The 24,736-nt window shown below is 32.9% G+C and overlaps 1 protein-coding gene across 12 annotated transcripts in view; it reads left to right on the top strand.

The window, feature by feature from the left end:
• The window catches only part of LOC143080929 (FH1/FH2 domain-containing protein 3-like), a 77,087-nt gene that overhangs the window by 15,700 nt on the left and 36,651 nt on the right, over positions 1-24,736 (top strand). For 7 of the 12 annotated variants that reach the window (XM_076257097.1, XM_076257099.1, XM_076257098.1 and 4 more), the window contains 6 exons: positions 3,000-3,053; positions 9,338-12,212; positions 15,515-15,822; positions 19,531-19,655; positions 20,411-20,431; positions 23,154-23,212. In XM_076257097.1, coding sequence (XP_076113212.1) covers positions 3,000-3,053; positions 9,338-12,212; positions 15,515-15,822; positions 19,531-19,655; positions 20,411-20,431; positions 23,154-23,212 — 3,442 coding nt within the window. Of the gene's footprint in view, positions 1-2,999; positions 3,054-9,337; positions 12,213-15,514; positions 15,823-17,662; positions 17,989-19,530; positions 19,656-20,410; positions 20,432-23,153; positions 23,213-24,736 lie in introns of those variants that run through there. The other 5 variants (XM_076257101.1, XM_076257104.1, XM_076257095.1 and 2 more) reach the window with 5 other exon arrangements.

Raw genomic sequence — 24,736 nt, 5'->3', positions numbered from 1 at the left:
ACTGTTTGAAACAATAATGGTTTATATATCCCCAGGCATAGGTGGCCCTAGAAGCTAGCAAATGGCAAAACATTTATTTGAAGATTTTGTGGTTTGTTACGTTTGTTCTGTAGACAAGTAGGGCGTCCGACGTACTTTATTATAAGTCTGGTCTTTGATTATATTCTATGTATCAGAGTAAAAATACTATGAAAATGTGTTTTACCGGTTTATAAAACGATCATTCAAATCATCTTGTGAATGAGTCATTTGCAAAACTTAAATCAAATAATACAATTCATCTTAAATAGCAGAAAGTAATATATATTGCGTCATTAGAAACTTACATGATAAATTTAGTAGTTGAAATTGAATTTGTTGAGTTAAAATAGTTTAAAGAAAAGGAAGTTCTTATCTAAATTTACAATTGCTAAACTTATATAATAGCTTCAATTATCAGATCAAAAATATATGAATGAAAAGCAGAAATGGAGATATTTTGGGATTGATGTTTATATTATTGTAGCTAAAGATATCTCTTATCATACGATGGTTCTTATCTTTACAAATCAATCAAAGAGCTACTCTGCATTTTATTTTCCCTAAAATTATAGCAGTTCATTTGTCTCAAATATATAAATATCAAATATAAGTTGAAAGGATGAATATCGATGAATGAGCTAATTCTTTGTCCGTTGACTCTTGTTTGGCTTATGAGTATCTGTCAATTTTTTGTCCTCGATTTCTTGCCAACTAAGGACTTTTATGCCGCATTTTCCTTTCCCCAACATCGGGTTTTTTATAAGTTTGAACTTTAGAATAAAATAGATATATGGTCTCTAATATCTTAACAATGACACCCTAAACAAAAAGAAAAAATGTATATATCTATAAGTTTATGGATTTGTTAAATAGTTATAAGAAGAGTGAAGTAGTTATGGGTGTATTTGTTTTATTTTGCTTTGGTATTTTGTTTTGCTTAGTTTTGATTTTGTCTGATTGATTAGGGTAGACTGAAATAAGGAAATACAATCGAATCAAAACATAGATGTAGATGCTATTGTTTTGATTTGTATGATTTAATTTTTTGTGATATTTTTAAAATCTTTTATTAGGAGGTGGAATGTTTTGATTCTTTTTTGTATTGTTCTCTCTTTAGGGGTAGTCTTTCTATTTTCTTTTTATTGATATCGGACGTTGTCTACTTTCTGATGTGGTTTTACCATTTCTCGAGTCTCCAGTTATAATAACTTGCACTCCTATAGAACTCAGAGCGATACCGTTAAGTTTTGCCTTGAAATCCTTGTAAATCAGAAACAGACCTAGGTAATGCTGAAACATTAAGAATACTCATCATCAACAGCGGGACTTTGTTGAAACATTTATTTACATGCTTTTAGACGAGATACGTTTGATTATTCCGTGGTTTTCTGTTTAGTTTTATTAAAATATATGTAGACATTAATGTCAATTGAAAACTTTTATGAACATAAAATACGATGTTTATGAGAATGTGCTGTTAACTGTTATCATTTCTTGTGTTTATGGATATGGCTACGTCAATATACCTTAAAATAGAAAAAAGTTCTTAAATCAAGATAAGTCGTGCAAGAAAATTATAAAAGCGGCTCTTTTTTATTTTATTGCCCAAAAAAATCTAACAATTTTACAGAATATATATACATAACCTAGCATGTTTCAGCTTTGGCTTGACTATATAAACGCTATATAGACAAATCAAAGATGTTTGTCAGCTTGACCGTCAGGATCTGTGAATCAAATCAAATGTATCTATAGTTTGCTGTATTCTATACAAAACCACTAAGGTAGTAAGCTTACCAATGCCTGTACCAAGTCAAGAATATGACAGTTATTGTCCATTCGTTTTTGATGCGATTTGTTATTTGATTTTTCCATGTGATTATGGACTTTCCGAATTGATTTTCCTCTAAGTTCAGTATTTTTGTGATTTTACTTTTTTCCGATACACATGGTTCCCCTCATCCCAAACTTTTGGTATGTTTGTGTTTTATTATTCCGTTTTTATTTCAAGGTGCATTTTCTTTCAATGTATTTATTCTTTTGGTCAACGTCTTACATATAATTTGTTTTGGAAAAAAAATGTTTTCCAGGCGTAAATCCAAGCACGCAATATGTGTTCCGATGAGCCCATTTCATTTGTTATCTGTGTGTTATTTATCGTTACTTAGTAGACATTTTTAAGGTATAAAATTATATAAATTCAAGATCGTGCCTGTTCTTCCATGCTATGCCTCGCTAGGGTTTTATTCATTTCCTGTTAAAGCTGAATGCTATGCTAACACTTTTCGATTATAGGATATCAATAGGGGCATTGATATACCATCGAATTTTAAAATGAATTCAAAATACCATAAGTATAGGTATATCATGGATATTTTTTATCTGTTAAAAACAAAAGTATATTATCAATTAGAAAATGGTAAACATGTTCAGTGTTTGAAATTGATGTAACACATGTGACTATTGGACCATTCTTTAACAGTTGTGGATATTTTTTAATTTTTTTTATATTTTTTGGCATCAGTTTGATTTTGTCTTGTTGAATAACACATCATTTGTTTTCCAAGCTAGTTTTCTAAATACATATAATTAGAGATAAGATTGCATTATAATTCCACTGATCCCCAGTGGTACTGCTGATAATTACAGATCACCTGTGGATTGACTGAAACTTATAATGAGATTACCTCTGATCAAAAGAGATTGATATAATACAGGGAAAACATCAAAATTACCACATGTACCTACCAACAGTGTGTTATATCTTCTTCTATTGTTTACACGTTCATTATAATCAACATAACCTGTGTCACGTGATTTACTGTTGCAATTATGCCAAACTTTCATGGCAAGAGAACTCAATTCTGTCTTCTTAAATTATACGAATATATCTCATTATTTATTGTTTTGTGATGGAATATGATAATATAAAAATATTTGAGCAGTTTCTCTGAGGTGCGTTTTTTCTATCATTTCAGCCTTCGTTCGATAGAGGATACGGAAGTCTAAGTAGCAGTCGGAGTCACGGATCGGTAAGTAAAAATTAAATTGGTGCTCAAGTAAAAATCCCGAACACAATCACTACTACGTTACCCTCAATTTTGTTTTTATCTTTGGCAAAGTCGTTAAGATTTTGTAATTTGCATGTCGTTATACCGAAATAAGAAACATGTGTTCATGATGATTTCTGTTAATCGTTTACAAATAAATTATTCCGAAGACAATATAAGAGATAAAACCATAATTAACCCCCAAATGCATATTTGAAAAATATCAAAGTAAAGATCATAAGCGCTATACTCGTGATACGATATCTTGAATCGAATACATGATTTGTGTTGCGTTTAAAAGGTTTTTCATAAAATTTTCTGTTTCAAAGTAACGGAAATGTATTTCTGGCTTTTCAAAAACTGTCAACTTTTCATATAAAAAATAAGTACTTTTATTACAACGAGTTGAATGATACCATTTAAACTAGATTACGTATCTTACTTCAGATAAACGCCGAAGGTTATACTGCCCCTGGTTCTCAAGGTCAAATTAAACATGCATCTGTTGTCCATGCTTGCTTTGTACACAGATACTTGTTTTTTTTTTATATTCTTAAGCCTGCCTTTGGTTTAGTTCATCACTGTTGCGTTTGCAGGACTTCGTGATAAAAGCTTTAAACTTGCTACATATTATTTAGTTTGTATATAATGGACAGTACCAGATGATTTATAGTGATTTTATAATTTAGTTTTAGTGAATGCTAGAAAAATGGATACTATCTAACCAATCTAGTGTCCTATTTTCTGGTTCTTCGCATAGATACGAGTTAAATAGCAGAGTAAAGTTTAGTTTTGACTTCCAATTGTTCAAAGCATTGAGTAGTTGTATGATGTAGACATGATTTAAAACAAATATGTTCAAAGTATCAAACTCAAGGTTTTTGCCGTCTTTGAGTCACCAATACGTGGTCGCAGGCAATAGTAATTAATTAATTATTTAATAAGTCATTAATTCCGCATTGTTGTGTGTACTCTTTCTCATCAAACGTTACATATACGAAGGAGTGGGAGCATTTCTATCGTCGACGGTACCATATGTCTGTCACTTTCGTTGTTTATTTGTTTTGTAATATGGCATTGTGTTTAAAGTCAAACATCACTGTCAGGCAAGTTTCCAGGATTGTCCTGTCGATATCCTTATTGTTCTTCCCAATCTGTCTCATAATCATACAAACATCGTTTGACAATTTTGCTAAACAGACTAAGAATAGCAAATTTGAAAGTGTTTTAACACTTATGATAATATTTAGATTTATATTAATTTGAATACGGGAAAATGGTTTAACTTAAACACGATGGTAACTATAAAATATAAAAAATACATTTCATACTTTCAAAAACCATCAATGTAAATAATACGAGTAGAACATAGTCATATAGTCATAGTCATAATACAACACGGACACCCCGGAACATCATACAGTCAAAAGTGGCAAAGTTTCGCGGCAAATTCGTGTAATAAAAAATCGAGCATCAGGTTGTTCAGAAACAAAACATTTGCATTAGATTGTTAAGTACCACCATCGCATACTGATTTGTTTCTCCATATGTTAGAATGGTATTCTATAGATATTGTTCCCTTTAGTTACTGATACTTAATGGTTCAACTAAAGGATAGAAACTATTGTGTTGCGTTTACCACCTATGTTTCCAAAACAGTGTGTTTCATCTTCAGCGTATGTCAATAACACGTATTTCCACTTTTCTACTCCCTCCATGTAAGACTTTTTCAGACTCTTGAGTTCATCATTTCTTAGTCGAGCGAAGCTTATTGATAGATATAAGAAGATAGTGTGTGAGTGCTTATTTGAAGCTTAATGGTGGTCATTTTGGAAAGAAATGTTGGTCACGTCAGATTTAATTTATCACAATATATCACTATCATGGAGAAGTATCGTTTAAAAACTTTTAAGAACAAATGGGGGAAAAAGTTCATACAAAACAAAATTTGCGAATATTCACGCTTGAATATGATTTTGAAGAGTTACAAATGAGATGCATGTCTATATCAATATTGCTTGTCAAAAGAGGATATCACTATTGCAAAGTGTTGGAATATGAAAGCAAGCACTATCTATTGAATGATAACCAGTTTCATAAGGAAAACATACAGCTCATTCCATTCTCAATTAAAATTAACTTTTCTTGATTTGCGTAAAAATAAACCAGTTGCCATCGAAACAGAGTTTTTAAATAAAGAACGAAAGCAATTTATTAACTTTCCTTCTGATCGTAAAGTCTGCTAAGAAGTTGTGGCTTGGAAACTTTATTGCAAAACGGCGCCGCACCTGTCCAAGCACGTGCCTTACGAAACCACAGAAAAAAATGCGAAGGAGGCAGCTAATAGGATTTTCATCCTTAATTTGTTTCTAATAATTTCTCCCTCTTATATTCACCACATGTTCGTAATCAATTATTATGAATATAAACAGTGATAATGGGCCATGTAGAAGAAAATTAGAGAAAAAAAAAAACGCTTGGACATAAATGAGTAATTATATATGAGATTTTGTATACGAAAAGAACTTAAAGAAATTTGATATTCATTATATATATATATAATTCTGAATTTCTAAAAATATATCTGATGAGAATTTCGACCTTTTTATTATTGACATTGCCATTGTATTTATAACAGTTTGACAGTTCTTTTGTATGTTGTTATTCTTTTTCTCCAAATGCTATCACTGTTGGCTTAAGAGTTGACAAACAATGACATAATGTTATTGTCTTTTGCTTTTCAATGAATTGAATATACTGATATAAAGAGGCATGTGTAAACTGGAGATTAAAATTGAGAATGTGTCATTGAGAGAACAACCTGACCAAAGAGCAGAAAACAGCCCATGGCTTCATCACCGTAAGAAACCCCTTCCTTGGAGGCGGGCTTCAATGACATTCTTATGGGTGTAGCTAATTAAGATAGCACCATATAAGTTGCAAATTATGATTTTTTTTTGCGGTGCCATACGAAGAGATTATAAAATTTAATGGACAAGATTAAAAATATTGAATAATCACAAAACAATATTGGAAGAATGAATCAAGGGAACCACCAACCCATACCCCCCTTTTTTGTGGGAAAAAAATGGTTGATTATATAGGGAATCATTGCGCCCCATTTTATAGGTCAGTCAGTGGGCACAACTCATAAAAAAGTTCTGGATCAGCAACTGCAACCCTCCGTATACAGTTTTGTTAATAAACGGTGACAATAACTTCTTGTAATTAGAAACCCATTACATGTATTACTTTTCTTTTTTTCCATTACTTTTTATTTTACTTTTTAAATGTGCGTCAATATAATTGGGATTGCATAAACTGTATGCGACGTGAATCCAACGTCAGACGTTTGTTTTTTTTTGTTTTTTTTTGCTATTCCACTTGTTAGAACAGTGTTCCAGTCATTTGATCGTGTGTCGGACGTTTCTCAGACATCACTTTTGTAAATAAGCAGGAGTAAAGGGACAGGGATAAATAAATAAATCAATGCTCAGACAAGTCTGCGAAAGCTAAGCATTGATTCTTTTGACTAATGAAAATACGACACACTCGATTTTCAAGTTGGCACTCATATATATGCGTGGTGTCATCCTTAAATGCTTTAAATGTGTATAGTTCTTTAACATCCTCTGTATCGAGCAAAAAGAGCAATGTCATATTACCATCTCATTAATCAAGCAAGACAAAGAATGTTCTTTTCCTTCTTTGAAATCATCGTAATGACGTCACTTTACTTTTGACGAATGATTCTGGCCTGAAGTACACAGAATATATCAACAAAAAGTTAATTATAAGCAACATAATTAGATATTTGTAATATTTTGGAAAATTGTCAAGGACGATGTGTTCTGTTTAGCAAACAACAACCTGTTAAACAAAGACTATTATCTGCCAAACTCCAACACACTATGACATCATAAACATTTAAAAAAAAACCAGTCATATGCATGTACATGCAGAGTCAAAACATACAGGTTTAATCCGTCCAAGCAACACACAACATAACAAACAGGGCAAGTATTCCTATTAGTTCGTTTTTATGTTTTAAAACTTTTGTGCTAAAGTGACAATGTAAGTCAAATTCGCTTTTCGATACATCAAACATAGGAACTTATTTTTACATAACAAAATATATTGTAAGAGTCTTCTGTCAAAGCACAGTATTTTGTTTCATAGAAGAATCTTTCAATTTCAATTTGATGCAAACATTCGCTATAAAAAAAAAAAAAAAAAAAAAAAAAAAAATTCATCGGAAATACATTTTTTAGTTATTTTGATTTAAATGTAACAACTCGTAAAAAGTAAAATTCCAATTTCTGTATGCGTGACGAAAGTTTCTGTTCCTGGGGGTTATAACCTTAGTCAAGTACGATTGATAAAAACGTTTGGAAAGTTGAAAGATAAGACCATTAAAGCTTACGAGCCTTACGATAGCAGTCAGAATAGTCTTATACCAACTTTGCTTGGGGTGTTGCAATCATAGTTGTAGAACCTTTGCGATATGTGAAACGACAATATTACAGACAAACTAAATGCATTATTGAAATCGTGCAAGTAACGATCGAAGCACTGGCTTTTTAAAAATATTTAGACTAATTATCGTTTCGTAACTAATGTTTTTTATTGCTGAACTACGCCTTTTATTTTCGCTCGTCCGATCGTCCATGTTTTCGTTTCATTTCGTTGATATCTCATTAAACAAATAACTTTCTCAAGTTTGTTTCTTGAAGAACTTTTTACGTAAGACCTTGGAATGTTTGGTCTGGACATGTGTCTTACTTTTTCGAAGACTTTTTACTACGTATGGTGTTCATATTGACTATAATTACTTTTTATATACTTTATATTTGTCTGATTCTTTAGAATCTGTAACGACCTCTTCTATGTTTTTTTTTTTAAATTTATTTCTGGATGTCCTTTGAAAGGTAAATAATAGTATCGAACATTTCCATGTTGTCTTGTCTTGTATTCAGGAAAATCTTTGCACATTTTGATCAGCATCTTTTTATCATTTGCCCTTCGAGAGATTAATATTTACTTGCCAATCAGGTTTGATCGTGATTGATTTATATTGGTTGGAATCCATAGGGCTGTTCTATCTCGGGTGATGCACTGGTATTAACCCGGTACAGATAAACAGCTGATTGAGTCGCTGATGTCTGAGATGCATTAGATTGGGAGGTACCCTACGGGGATATTATTAAAACAAATCAAATAAACCATTGTTTTTAACATTTAAAAGTGCATTTTCTGTAAAACTTCCTTGCATTTTATTACACTGAACTAAGGAACAATTCGTCGATGTTGGATAGTTTTTTTTCAAGTTTTGGTTCAATTAAGTTGATATATAACTGGTATATATGGTTGTCATGGTAATAAAAGAACAAACATTTGTAAGTGGATGAGATAACATTGATGTACGTAATAGATATAATGTTAATTGAAACGTTTCTGTATATAAATAAAAGTACTAGCAGAGATTCAGTATGTTCTTAAGTTTGTAAGACAAACACTTAATCTTTCAGTTATGAAATATAACATACGAATATGAAAAATAACGATTCCAGAGTAGATAATCAAATGAATAGATGAAGATGTCAGCTAGATAGCAACACAAAAACACACAAATAGGCACCTAGAGTTATGTATAGAATAAGAATAAGAATATTTTATTATTCCAATCAAGGGCCCTTGATGGGCAGCATAACATGTATGTATATAATTTCCAACAATATGAAGAGCAGTATTCTGCTTTAAGTATATAATACAATCCAAAGCAGAAAAGAAAACAAAACCTTGGAGAGCTATTTCAACATGGTCAATGAGAGCAGCTATTTGTGCTATTATGATACCGCCTCCTCGGTCTTTCAATTACCCAAATACAATTATACTAAAATGTTTGAAAGTAACAGATTCGAAATTTCGTTTTTCAAAAAACAATGACAATTATGGGCGGATTACCATAATATTGGTGCATGTTGTTTTTTTTCTCTATCCAAAATACTGCTTAAATTTGGCAAGGTCCTTACAATATGAATAAAAGGGGATTGCGTTAATGCGTTAATGAGAAAGCAACCCAGAGACTCGGAAAAAACCCCCAATATGACGTTAACTAAGTTTAAAATGGGAATTATACCCATGTTCACAAAATGTGTAAAATAGAAGAGAAAACCAACAGCATTATTTACGCCATTTAAATCAACATATTCTATGTACAAAGATATAGCTGGAACAAATACTAATTTTTTTTATTTTATTTTCAGCTTTACGATAACGTAGGAACGAGTTATGCTTCAAAATACGGTGGAACAGGAAAAACCAGTAGTTATTTAACACCCTCATACGGATCATCCCCTCCTAAATCATATACACCAAGTTCTAGTTCTAGAGATAAATCATACAGTCAAGGTCAAAAAGATAAAGCCTATACTCCAACTAATAGATACTCAGGATATAGCGTAGGAAGCGGCATTGGTGTTAGGGACCGAATACAAAAATTTGCCGGAGGCGAAAGCCGAGGGAACAAAGAAATGTATACACCTCTACACAGTGTTAGGGGAACCTCCCAATCAAGAGACGGTCCCGGTTGGGACAAATATTCAACAAGAACTACAAGTTCAGACCCTTATGCTAATCGATCCGGTTATTTATCAGACTACGGTGGAAGCAATCGTTCTTTAGCATCTTACGACAGAGGATCTTCCCGTTCAGGTCGGAGCTACGGTGGACCTCCAAGTAGGGAGAGTTCTCCGATAAGTAGTAGATCATCACGTTACGGGGACTATACCAGTGCATCACCATATTCTACATACGAAAGTTCACCTTCAGTGTCACGTCGGTTCGACCGACAACAATCTGTCGATTATTCCCCAAGGCGGGAACCAGATGGATCTCATAGAAGAAGAGATTCTATCAACGAACATATAAAGCCTCCTCCTCCTCCCTCAAAACGAAGGGAGAAAATTACTTCAGACGAAACTGATACTGATGATAGCGCACCTGAGGCTGAAAAAGACGGCTCGAAAGGCCGATTTAAGATATCCAGAGGTACCTCTCCTATGCACGAGGGCGAAACCCCTAGAAGAGAACAAAAAAAGAATAAAATAAGAGACAGAAAAGCTATTGCTAGAACAAAAAGAATACGAAATACTACAAGAGAAATAAGACGAGAAAACATTTACAAAGAATTCAAAGAAATGGCCGATGCATCGGTACAAACAAACGACGTAGCACCAAGAAGGCGAGGTCGACGCCAGGTCAGTGAAAGCGATGACATGAGAGATAAAGCAGCTCTTGCAGCAATGGCTATGATGGAAGAATCAGGTGGGGCAAATAGTCCGAATGATTCTTTTTATAAAACTCGAGATAAATTTAACGATCCTTCTGTTCCTGCCTCTCCTGGTTATACCTCATCTGATCCTAATACCAAGCGATTCTCTCACAGAGACAAAAATGAATCCTTGCATGACGTTCCAGGAGAAAAATCTTGGAGACAATCTGTTTATGGTGATGAAGCAGAAGAAAAACGAGGTAGACCAAATCCGCGCACAAGTACACCAATGTCTGCAACAGACAAACGATCAAGCAGAAACTCGCAGATATCTGACCGCGAGTCGAGACCAGATTACAATAGATCTTCATCCAGAGAAAGCATTTTGGATGATAACCAAAGTAGGCGCAGGCGCACAAACAGCAGAGAAATATTGGATGTACCTGGAGTTCATGACGAACAACCTCCGCCATTGCCTCCAAGACGATTACGAAGTAGGGAAATGCTTGATGCGCCCGACCCTGAAGCACCTCTTACACCAGAAACCATATCATTGAGAGACAGTATTGCTAAAGTTCACGAGTGGAAACAACAGCTTCCAGAACCCGATTCTTATTATGGTGACCGTCTAACAGCTAAACCATTGAAAGGAAGACGGTTAGATGGAAAGGCTCCAAGCGACCATTCTGAAGAGTACTTTTCTGCCCAAGATTATCCTCCGCCTCCGCCTCATAAAACAAGCAGAGATGTTTCACCGGATAGAGGGCGCACTGGCCGTGAACAGCGTCAGTCCGGGGGTTATTACCGAACTGACTCTCGTGCAGACTCCGTTCGATCAACAAGAGAGAATTCACCTTCCTATTCACGTGATACGTCGCCAAATAGGTTAAGGTCACGTCCAAGACGAAATCTTAGCCGAGAACACTCAATCGATAATGTGTTTGATGATGATCCAAGACTTCCAAACAAAGATTTCCGTAAATCTGCGCTCAACAAATCTGAATCTAATTATTTCGAAAAAAGCGATCCGGACGGTGTACGGTATCGTAACCAAGATGGCGTACCAATAAAGGGTAATCGAAAATCAGGAAGTTCTTCCGATGCATTTTCTAGAGACGATTCTCCAAACAGAGCAAGAAGGATGAGAAGGGAAGGTTCCAGAGAAGACATAATTGACGACAGACGTCCGGGTCATACCAGTGATAGCTCAAATTTCGGTTTTAATAGAGAAGGTTCCCCCAATAGGAATCAAGGCAGACGTGTTCGAAGCAGACAAAATTCCCGAGAAGACATGCTGGACGACAGAAAACATTCAAGACCTAATTCTAGAGAAGGTATGATAGATGATCGTAGGTCAAATATGTCAAGTAGATCAAATAGTCGCCATAACTCTCGCGAAGATGTTTTAGATGATAGGGGCAAACGATTTTCTGCGAGAGATAGACCTCATAGTCTTGCAGTATCAAACGAAAGTCTCGCACACTTAAGTAATGAAGGATCCCTTCGTTCTATAAATTCAGTCGTAACTGATGACGGCACTGTTAAAAAATCACCATCGTCTGCATTTTCCAACGAAAATCAGGCACTCCCGGACATTGTGAATGGCGGGAAACTGTCTCCCAGAAAGGACAAAAGTGGTTACATAAACCAAAAGCAAGACATAGATCACGTGTTAGATGAAGTTCATGGAGCACCATCCGATTTATCCCGCCGTATCGGAAGTCGTGGACCAAGGCCATCGTCTGCTGATGGATATTATATGGATAGTAAGAATATTGATGAAGTTTTGAATAGGAGGTCACAAAATCTGATGGATACACCTGTACCTAAAATCCCAACCCCCTTAAAGCCATCTCCTAATGTCCTAGGTAAATATTACTCTGGAAGTGATGGCGTCACCAAAATATGTGCTTTCAAAAATATATTCTAAATTTAATTTGATTTCTATAATATTGTTAATATCCCTTCGGAATTCATATCTTGAGGACGGCTTCACTTTAAATATTGTGCAACACTTTGATTTTCCGGCATGAACATATAGTTTTTATAGTTATAATTTTCTGACTATTATTTGTCCCTCTTTTCTAAATTTCTGTATTCTCTATTTTATAATTACGGTACTAGTATAGTGTGTTGTGAGCGTAAAAAGGTGTATCTATTCCGCTTTTGTGGGTCCGTGGTTGTGTTATGCACGTTTTCTTCTTCTTTTAACTTTTTAAAGCATATAATGGTAATGCTTTTTCGGTTGTTTTCGTAATTTTATATACACGCTATATACTTAAACATACACTACTCACAACTTCTCGTCCAATAAGAAATCAGCATTTCTCCTTCTATTTATCATAGAACAAGTGCTATAAATTAAGGCGACAATAGACAATACGACAATTTCGTAAATCGATTGTTGATTCATTGTTAGAGTACTCAAAATTCTTTAAAATGTCTGCAAATTGAAAAGAAGTCAATTGAAGTTATAAATAAACAATCCCCGCTGAAAAAGGTAAAATTGTTTAGGTGAAGGTACTGCAAGTAAGGCCACTTTCCAATTCTTCATTTCGAAAATTTCAAAGAGTTTAACCTCAAATTAGATCATCAGAAATCTTGTAGATATAGGTGTTAATATATTTGAATTTTTCTTATCTTTGTAACTCCTGCAATTGTTTTTTTTTAAGAACAGCATTATTTTTCTTTTATTCTGGGTAAATTATAAGTGTATTTTTCAGTTGCAAATAGCTAAAGATTTTTTTGAGTATCCTTTAAAATATTAACCACAAAAAGAAAGTTCCGTTTAAGTTTAAATTGCTGTCAACAGCAGAAGCTTGTCACATTTTTGAACAATTCTACGTGCTAGCACTGTAATGAATATGCATGCGTAGTAACGGTATTTTTTTGTAATATGTATTTGTTATACGATATCATAAACACGGGTTGAAGTTGTTTAATCAATTGTTGTTAGTTGCTACAAAACGCTTCAATGTGTGCATTTTTTATGTGACGAACAAGATGGACCCAGCCTCTATTTCACATCGACAGTATGAAGGTGTAACTAGATTTGAAAGATTGAAATATGTGCTGATAAGTAAATCTAGAAATATGTTTCAGTTAAAGTGTCACAATGCTTTCCATTTTTGTTGTTCTAGAAAATGTCACGTGAATCAGAGTTTGGGTCCGTCTTTTCTATGTACAAACGCTTTTTGTTGGGCATCATGAAAGGCAGACTATTTTTTGTCTGTTTTTGTTGGGCATCATGAAAGGCAGACTGTTTTTTGTCTGTTTTTGTTGGGCATCATGAAAGGCAGACTATTTTTTGTCTGTTTTTGTTGGGCATGATGAAAGGCAGACTAGTTTTGTCTGCAATGGTGGGGAATTTCCACTTAATCCACTTTGTTGCACACTCTATAATTCAAAGACTAGATAATAATTTGGTCCAGTTGTTCCTCTACAACTCATCTTCAATAGGAGGGAAAAACGCCGTAACCCACAAAGTTGATCTAGCTTAGATATGATACCAACATCAAATCACCTAAAGGACAAAATTAATTCAAAATCTTAAAAAAAAACTAGCTAAGATGGTTCATTTGTTCAGACACATATGTGAACAAAATATATTTATTTTATTTCGGTCCTTTGCAGTTTTATCAATGTAAATCAGAGATGTAAATATAAGGAAATCTAATGTATACTAAAATTCGGGAACTTTCAAATAGAGGCTCACCTGGACCAAGTTATCTTGAATTATTGATTACGCACGCACTTTGTTTCTGTTAGCCCCAGTCTCGTCACGTCTATACTTCAAAGGATGAACTGATCACTTTACACAAATAATAGTGTGTTTTTTCGTATGTCTTTTTTGAAGTATTTATCATTTATACATAGAATTAGTCAGTTTGTCCTTCATGAACCGACATTTTCAATGGAATGTTTCCTCTGTGTCCTTCTTGTAACAGAGATTTGTGATCTCCAATTCTTAGGAAACGCGACGCGATTGGTGGATGATTAAACAGCACAATGGCCATCATCCAGATCTTTCTGCATCTTTTAAGTGGAAGTTTCTCGTTAATTTCTGTTTGTTTCAGATGCATTAAGTTGTGTATTGTTTTATTGGATAAATTATTAACAAATTTCATTCTATATTGCGTGAAAACATCATGGGAGAAAGATACAGGACGTTTACGAACCACAAGGTCTAGCTCTTGCACGGTTAAGATGTTTAAAGGCACGGCCACCAAATGAACGATATTTTTTAGACTTTCAAGAGTATAAAGTTTCACAATATCAAAAGATGATATGAGTTAAAATGAAATAATGTCGAGCAGATATTTTTGAACATTTTGTGTAGAGAAAAAATAAGCATAGCATTATTCTTCATTGTTAAAATTTGCTTTGGTGGTAAACGATTCTTTTTCGTATTATCTCAAATTTTGAAAATGCTACTTCAACACTGTATCTTTCTTTCAATATAGTGATGATAAATTGTGTGAGATATGCACATCTTTTAAACAATACAATGCAATGATAACACAAAAACACACAAAACAAAACCAAGCACCGGAAGAAATGTATCTTATGAGTATAATTGTATTTTAAGTAAGTAGAATGATATATTTATTATGATTAGTTAGGGCTTTCTCAGTGCAGTGTTATATATACATGTATGATAAGTCCTGACAAGTTATAACCAGAAACAAGAAAAGAAATAAATGAACCCGTCATTTTATCGCAGTATTCTATGCTAGCCAAGGTTATACATACACTTTATTCTACTTTTTATGTGTGGAATTTTGTCAAGGATAAGCATAATTTTGTGTTGATTGTTCATTTATTACTAGGATATAAAATATTATGTGATTTTCGTCTTTCGCTGATAAATAGAATTCAAAATGTTTCGTTTCGAACTTTGGCTAAATATGAAGATACTCGAATTTCTGAAATGCAAGATAAAACGCATTTTTCATTCCAAGTTTAAATGGCAAAATATTCATCTCTTATTAACTTTAAATTGGATGCAATCGCTTATTGTATATTGCTAAATAAAACTCAAAATCTTCTTGAGAATGTTGGTTTTAGAGTAAAATGTCCTGTTCAGAAAGTGAATGTTTACAATGGTTTGCGGAAGTAAGTTTTTCAGCCACAAATTATAACTTATGTGAAATTTGTGATTTTAATGCAGAAGAGAAGTTGGTTGATATTGATTCACCGATCATCCCCAAGAAGGCTGCCATCGCCAATGCTCCACCAAACAGAGGCTCAGATGCCAGGATGAGACGAACTATTTCTGAGACTGGGCAGCTGATGTGGGATACACTAAAGAAGAACAAGGGATCAGTAACAATAACAGATATCTTAAGAATATGTGAGAAACCAACTTCTAAAGTGATACGTGTACCAGGGGTAACAGAAGGATTCAGCGATGTCAACTTTAAAGGTTTCCCTAGCGCCAATGAGATGTTGGAAAACAGTGGAGTCGATGTTAAAAAGGTAACTACAAAAACGAGAGTCTTAATTAACACCTATTTAGTGGCTGCTTGTAAATGTCTGTCCATTCGTCCACCCACATATTCCGTTAGAAAATCGGAACCTTTAAAGGTTTCCTTAGAGCCAATAAGATATTGGAAAACAGTGGATTCGATGTTAAAAAGGTGACTACAAAAACGAGAGTCTTAATTAACACCTATTTAGTGGCTGCTTGTAAATGTCTGTCCATTCATCCACCCTCAATTCCCGTTAGTGAATTGTCAATTTCGAAAATCGGAACTTTTTAAGGTTTCCCTAGCACCAATGAGATGTTGGGGAACAGTGGAGTCGATGTTAAAGGTTACTACAAAATAACAAGGTCTTGTTTAATAATTATACTTGAATTTTGAAATTATTTAACGGCATCTTTTGTCTCTAATTTATTACTGGAATAAGTTAAAGTTGTGCATCGAAGCACACGTATTGCATAATCCAAATGCTAATGTTTACGGTATTTCCATATTATCTCCAAACAAAAATCTGTAAAACTATAGTAAATGGTTTTGTATAAAACTTCCAAAACTGAAGCCATAGTAACCAATGGTGTTGTGCATGTCCTATTCTATCAAGTAATTCTGAAGGTTTTATTTAGCTGACTCGATTTTGCTTAGCATTTTTTTCAAAGCGACAAGGTTTTGCCAATAGAACGACATTTTAAATATAAATCTTAAATGTGTGTGTGTGTGTGTTTATCTCAGTCTGCTTTATTTGTAAATATTATTTAGAGATTTCCCTATATATCTTAGTATATTTCTACTTGCTCACAAATGTGACGATGGAAGAGAATATGTTTAATGTGTATCTCTGTTTAATATGATTGGTTTTCATTGAATTTTTGTACTTTTGGAATTTCATAAACAATCTGTTGTGCGATGTCATATATTTTGGAGAAACTGATCATCCAGTTTAGTATTGTAAGGGAGGTAACTCGATCGTCCTTATGGATATTTGAACTTTAAACTTGGCCGCAAAAAGTTATATTTGCAAACATCGTAGCATTTTTTTTTCAAATAATATAATAACAATTATTTACCCACCCACAACCTTTTCATAATGCCTTATTATACTCATTTTGTATTTGCATGTAACGTGTTTAACTCAGTTTTACATGTAACATTTATAAACAGATTATGATCATTATTATTATTATAACATGTTTATCTCTATTTTTTTGCCATGCACATGTACGTTTAGAAAATAAAGTAATAGGAACAGATTTTAAAATGTCTGACACAAAACCATATCGGCCATATACCCAGGGACTTTCTATACTAGCACTTAGCTAAGCATAGAAAGTCCCTTGCCTATCACAGTTTTTAAAAGTCTATTCAGAATTTACTGCTCTTTAATTACCCGCAGTACCTTAAAAATCACAAAATTGTACTTGGGCCTTCAACTGCCGGCCGGCATGAAGAGGATAGGTAGATTATACACTTGTATGATCTACGACCCATTTTGTGAAAGAAAGAAAAATGGGATTAAGAAATACAGTTTTAATTGTTTCAGTTTCTTTCTAGTCATTTGTAGATCTTCAGTTGTATTTATAAGTTGAATTTTATAAATTACACCGTGAAGCGACTTTTAGCGAAAAGAGGGCTAATAATTGTAATTAGCTTACATGCAATGTGTTAATTAGTTAATAACACCACACCGTAACACACTAACATGTATAATTAAAAAAATCACAGGTAATATGTCGTCTGCTAAACACCTGTTCTCAGTCCGCACAGGTGAAAAAATGAATCATCAAAACAAACCAAGAAAACATACCGATATATGATACAACATTTGATAACTGGTCATTAATTGGAAATATCTCTCGTGAAACAGACCGTTTATTTAAGCTTGTTAAAAAAAAAAATCCGTTGTTTCAACTTTGGAATATTAAAAAAAATGCGTTTCGGCGCAGGAATACAGTACCAACCGGGTTCAGAGGTCAAACATGAGGAATCAATAAGATCAAACATGGCGACCTTCGAGTGTCGAGTGCAATATTTGGATGATACAGATCCATTTTCAAGTACTAACTTTCCAGAACCGACTCGACCACCTTCATTCATATTTCACAGGACTGTTCCCTTACAAAATCAGATTGGAGGGGTTCATAAATTGCTAGGAGCTCCTCACAAAGTAAGTGTAAAGCTTTTATGTGAGCTTGATTTCAGGTAAAAATGTTTACATATGATACCGAAGTGCAACACGCATCAGTTTATTTCAAACTCAAATATAAAGTGAAATTATTCGAATTTTTAGAAAATTTTCTTTAAAAATAAATCGTCGAATCATATCTTGAATTTTATGTCACTAAAGAACAAATTATTATAAGATTACCATAATAATAAAATTAAAAAAACATAATTGTGATACAAACTGAAACACCATTTACAGTTACGTTACCTGAAATTTATTTGAAAATATTGAATAATTCAATATGTGACAAGTTGGCCATAGGGAGTCTGGGCTCATGGTCTAGTGCCTAAAAGCAATGGAGTGATGAATGATGAAGGTCCCACATTCAAATCTGACACTGGGTGCTGGATATTTCAGTATTTAAAAGAAGGGGGCGGGGGTTTCTTTCACCCTTCAAGGCTTCAACACACATCTCTGGACCCAAGACCAGAGTTTAGAATAGGTAATTGAGAGTCCTCTGTTTGCCCCTGACTTTGACCAGGAGATCAATCTGCAGATATCTCTTACATGTCTTAGGTGTGTCTGTTCCCGAGAGCAGCTCAATGGTTCTCTCAGAGTACTTTGGCTTCCTCCTCCATAATAACAGACTTCCACATGTACTACATGTATCCTCAATCCCTTTTTGTGTTAGGGTGTCTGTTGTAAATATGGTAGTAAGTCTACTGACACATCCCCAATGAGCCTACATGTATACATGGATTCCACTGTACCCTCCCCACTCTTGAGGGGTGCTCTGAATAACAAAGGATCAACATGAATAAACCCTGGCAGCCTTTTAAATCAACAAAGTCTGAATATAAAAAGGAAGCTTGAATATAACATTTACAATTAAAGATAAAAAGTTCTAAAACAAGTTTATAATGTTTATAAATATGTTGCTGCATTTTTGCATGTGAATCTTATCAGGAGTGTTTAAAAGTCAAGTACAACTAGATTGCAATTTCATTTTACATGTCTTTATGCTTGAAGCTTGTTATATACTATAATTATAAGATTAATTAGTATAAAACAACATGAAGAGACTTAAAAATAAATTTCTGTAAAACAATTTTGTCCATACAATTCCTTCATGTCCTAACGGCCTTATTTATGTAAAAAAAAATAAACTAAAAACAAATATGTAACACATAAACAAACGACAACCACAGGCTCCAGACTTGGGTCAGGCACATACATACAGAATGGGCTTGGTTAAGCATGTTAGCGGGATCCTAACCCTTTGTCGGTTTCACAAAAAAACTTACGACTAAGATTGGTCTTAAGTCATGAGCAAATCAGTATACTTACAATTAATCTTAGTAGTAAGTTTTTTTGTGAAATCGACTTCTGGTTGTTAATGTTAATGGATATGATTGCATTAAAGTTCCTGGTTGTTAATGTTAATGGAAAAGATGGCATTAAAGTTTCTGGTAATTTGAACCACTGGATTATGTACTTTTTTTTTATCTTTTCTCTTAACTCAATGAACTTTTATTTTTGCAGCTCGAAGACTGTGCATTACAGATTTACCGCTATCACAATGGAACTCAGGGAGATTATGGAACTTATTTAGATCTTGAAACTAATTTAGATGAACAAGGAGAAGAGTTAGAAGGCTTTCAAGACCAGTAAGTTTTTAAATTTCATCAATTTGCCCAAAATTGTCTGGCATTGAACAATAAGTGTTTTTCGTTGCAACATGTGTGATGTTAGAAGTTTTTGATAAATTAAGAAATTATTAAAAAAAAGTTTGTTGTATAGATGTACATATATATCTAATTTGTATACTGAAATGTTAGTACAAGTTTGTCTTTGTTTAGTATACATATTGTGTTTAATTCAATTCAAAACTGCTGATGAATTCTTTTGGACCAATGAAATAACTAGCAATGCTGTGACATGTGAAATTGATATGTCCTTAAAACAGTGATATGTTTGTTGTTTTTGTGATAAAATATAATGTTGTACGCAGTATTGAGTATTTGCTAACGATTTGTGTAAGACATGAACACTGACACTTTGTTTATTGGGTAAGGCCATAGGGGTCTTGATCTCCTTTCCTAAAAATCATGTATTTGTAAAATTCTATATACAGATACATGTATATGGAGGTTAAACTTTTAAAGTTAAATACTCATTTTGAACTCCTTTTGAACTGACTATTTCTCTCTGGAACAATTTCTTTTCAGGTGAAAGAATATTTAGTAATTTTAAGTTCCATCTTTACACATGAAACTTTGAAAAAATTATTGGTTAGATGTAGTAAGACTGTAAGCTGAGTTAAGACATATATATTATCTCCCCCGATTCTCGACTGAAATATTATCTCCCCTTATTCTCACTTTCAGTCTACAACGTATACTGTAATATCATTTTATTGTAGCAAAAAACAAAGTGAAGAAAGGTATGTTATGTTTTGGTTGCCTTGGAGATTTTTTGTTTCTCCTAAAAAAAGGCAGTAATTTAAATTTAAATTTGTTACAATTTTGAATGGTTTGAATTTTTCTGAGGTTTGAGTCAGTTGAACATGTTGAAGGATTTACGAATGGTGTTTGTAGCAAACAAAAGAATGGGTACTGAGTGAAGATTTGCACAATGTACATGTAACAGTCCATGTAGATAGTAGACAATTTTAATAACTTTTTTAATTTAGGTATAGATTTCATTTAGTTTCAGAACAGAGTGTGATTTTAATGCTTCAATTAACTAACAAACATTTTGACATTTGCTAACCTTATTAAATAAGTCTATAGTAATACCAAGACTCCCTTTCATCTTACAGTAATTTAAAGGTGATACATGTAACTGATTGTTGCAAAGTAAATATAGTTGGTTTTCCAAAACTTTGCAGCTAAAATTGAAATTCTGTAATCATGGTAAACAATTAAGTGAATGAGATTGAAACTTTGATGCAGATAAAACTAGTTTTACCCATCCATATTTGTTCTTACATGCTTACATATTCTAGCCAATATTTTAGTTCAATCAATTTTAACTTTATGTACATTTGTATGTTAACTGTTAACTGTCTAGAACGTGCATAGTATAAGAGGTGATGTTTTAGTTTCTTTCAGTCACTGGTGTCCAATACTTTTGTATTTCATTCTAATATGACGTGCTTCTTTAGCTTTGTAAACAACACTGTGATAAAATTCTCGATAAAATATACTTAGCACAGACTCAGAGATATACATAATAATGGCTGTTACAATATACTTCCAACGTAAATCTACATGTATTGGAACCTATTTGGAGACCGTCTGCCGATTTTATTGTTTTAAAAAGGGGCAATTAAAAAAAGACAAAATAACTTTTTTTCTTATTCGTATGCATAATAAAAAGCAGTAATGCACAAGAGCTCGGAGAAATCAACAAAATAAAAATTAAATGAAATTCCGCGAAAGTCTATTAATCTTTTTGGCGCATTTAAGTCATTTCAAAACATGACGTCATACAAATGAAACCGCTAAAGTTGAAAGTTTTCTGTTGCGTGAACCATCAGAATTCGTATGATATTGTATTAAAACTGATTTTTGAGGTAGGTTTTGTTTTATTTTCTATTCTATTGCATTATTCGCATATTTACTCATTTCAGCAAGTCAACATGGCGGCTCCTTAGTTACAAAATGTCCACTTTAGTTCAACGGAAGCTTACGAGAAAAACATGTAAATTAAAAATGGCAAATGTTGGGTTTGAGAATTTAAAGAATTAAAAAGTTTTTTCTAGCAGTTATTCACGAACTAACCTACGCAAGCTACACATTTATAAAGATATTTGAGCTTTATCTAGCAGGGAATAAAAAAGAACAGCCACACACACAGCATACCCACCCTCGCTTCAGTTTTTTAATTACCATATTTGTCCTATTAGAAACAAAATTAATTCATTGAAGCCATATATTGTTGGAAATTTACACATGGCCTGGGCTGTGATATTCGTTTATTTTATCCCTCGCTAACGCTCAGGATAAAATTCGAATATCACGGCCCAGGCCATGTGTAAATTTCCAACAATATATGGCTTCCATGAATTATTTCTTAATTTAAGTTATAGTTTATTGTTTACATTAATTTCTGTTTGTCCCACTTCAAGCTGTTTCATATATATGTGTTTTTTAGCTAAAAATATTGATAGTTTATATGAAATGTCTAAACAAATTGCTAAAAGTGACAAATTTATGATATTTTTTTTATAAAAATCAGTTAACTATCTTTAACTCTTAAAGTAACAAATGTTGAGCCATATCGCAGTCTTCACGATGAACTGTTAAATCTACAGGCCCGGAGTTCATTTTTTGAAAATTTTTAGTTAGATTCTGTTGGCCTGTAAATATGATTTTTACAGGCCAGAGAGCAATTTTACAAGCCTGGGCTGCCAGGGCTGCCACTCAGCGTGAAGACTGCATATCGTAGCTTTAGTGATATTATTTATGATAATCAGTTAAGATTTTAAAGTGTACATCGACCACTATAAGCCTCTGGTTTGTTTTTGAGTGAATCCAAACATTGATCAGAAATGCATGTTTTGTTGAAGAATGTTAAAAGCTGGTACAAATCTTAAACAGCATGTGGTTTTATCAACAAATTCATGTAAAGTTTATCTCATGTTATCAGACATGTTACTAAATACAACCTGTATTTCCTGTTTCCTTCCGTACGATATTCTAGCCAATATTGCAATTATCGTATAATGTATACAATATTGGTTAAAAGTTATTTAGATTAACATCTATAACTCATTGTCTTTATTTCAATAAAAACTCAATTTATACATGTACAATTTGAGAAAAAAACTAAGTGTAATCTGTTTGAAGCTTGTTTGAAAATATGACATGATAAGATTAATAAGATAATTTCATTCAAAATTTTGTTTGCAGCATATTTTTTTTATCAGCTTCAGAGTTTATGAGAAAGGCTTAGTTTGTTATTTTTTTTTAGCCTAACATATCATGGTTATTGAATATCAGTAGTCTTTTGTAAATAAATGACCTGTTTGAACTATATGTACTGTCAAACTTGAAATTCTATAAATCAGGCCCTCATCACAACATCTTAAGCACTTGTCCATGCCACAGTAACATTCTAGCATATGTACCTAAATATATGTTTAATTTCTGTATTTGTAGAAGGAAGAATGCTTTGATTTTACGAACACAGCTTACAGTAAGAGTACATGCAGTTATAGGTAAATAATCACATGTAAATTAGTACATATTATATGAGGACTTGGTGACCTTGTCAAAGAAATTTGATGGATAATATAGATACTTTTCTTTAACTCCATTCCCAAGTGAAGACGCTCTGCTACATGTACATGTATATAGGTACTTTTTCTTTAACTTATTATCCACATTTCTGTCCCAGTGAACACAACCTGCTACATGTACATATAGTATATATTATAGAATGTTTCCAAAATGATTCAGAATGACTCATATATAAAACTATTATCAGTTTGTAATAAATGTTCAATGTGCATATATATATTGATATACATGTAAACAAAATGCTGAGCTCAGCATAAATTTTTTATCTTCACATTTTATTGATATAAAATATTTATGTGGTATGATTGCCTATGAAAGAACTCTCCCACAAGAGACCAAATGACACAGAATTCAAATATATACATGTATATAAAGAGAGGAATATTATAGTTTTTGCTAGAGGGTCTATTTGGTTTTTTTTTAACACACCCCAGATGACAGAATATTACATGAAGTGTAAAAAAATCCTACTGGTTTAAAGGGAAGTCATTTTCAAAGTCCAGCATCCTAAATCTTTTTGACCAACTAGTGTGTTTAGTCAAATAGATGAACTGACTTTAGGGAGACGGGATATCATGAACAAAACTCACTTTTTTTGCCATTATTGAAAACTGTGTAGATATGTACATGATTTTCATAACATTTTCCTTGTTGCATATTGCAGTATTTCTATTAGAACTTCATGTTTCTATTATATTGTCAACTTCTAATTTAATGATGTATTTCTATACAGTTATTTATTGAATTCTTTCTCCATTAAATCCCCATTCCAATGTCTTGTCAACATGTAAACAAATGACATAAAGCGTATTAATGTTATCTAACTGTGTTTTTAAAGCTTATTTGATTATGACATAACCCCCTGTGGTATTCAGCTTTCATTGTCACTGATCTAAGAAGGTATCAAAGTGTATAACTGTCTTATGGTGGTCTTTAAACCCTAATCTAAGTATAAATATTAACTCAATCATACATGTATTACAATTATTGGAATTCCTTATTGTGTCTACTAAATAAATAGTTACTGCATTTAAGGTGTAATAAATATTTGAAAGTCAATAAAAAATGACAAATGATGATAACTAGATTTCTTTTGTCAACAAAGGTGTAGGATGGAATATATTGAATCGATCTATACATATATTTATTCATTTCTTTATATACATAGTTTTCGTTGGTTTTTCGTGTTGTATTTTATGTAGTAGATGACTAATAAAAGTCATGACAGTACTTTATTAGTATCAAAAGGAATAGAAATTTTATGTTGTCAGCTTTTGAAGACTAGACGACTGCATATTAAATAAACATTTGATTAAAGATCTATAACATGATTTGAATACATGTATGAATGGATATTTATTTATTTTTTCTAATCTTTTGAAAAAGTTTACAATTTTAAAAGATATCCAAATGACAACATTAAAATAAGATGCCTGATTTGT

Source organism: Mytilus galloprovincialis, chromosome 6, assembly GCF_965363235.1.
Source record: "Mytilus galloprovincialis chromosome 6, xbMytGall1.hap1.1, whole genome shotgun sequence".
NCBI lineage: Eukaryota > Metazoa > Mollusca > Bivalvia > Mytilida > Mytilidae > Mytilus > Mytilus galloprovincialis.
The sequence above is the reverse complement of the archived record's forward strand: the minus strand, read 5'-3'. Positions and strand labels throughout refer to the sequence as shown.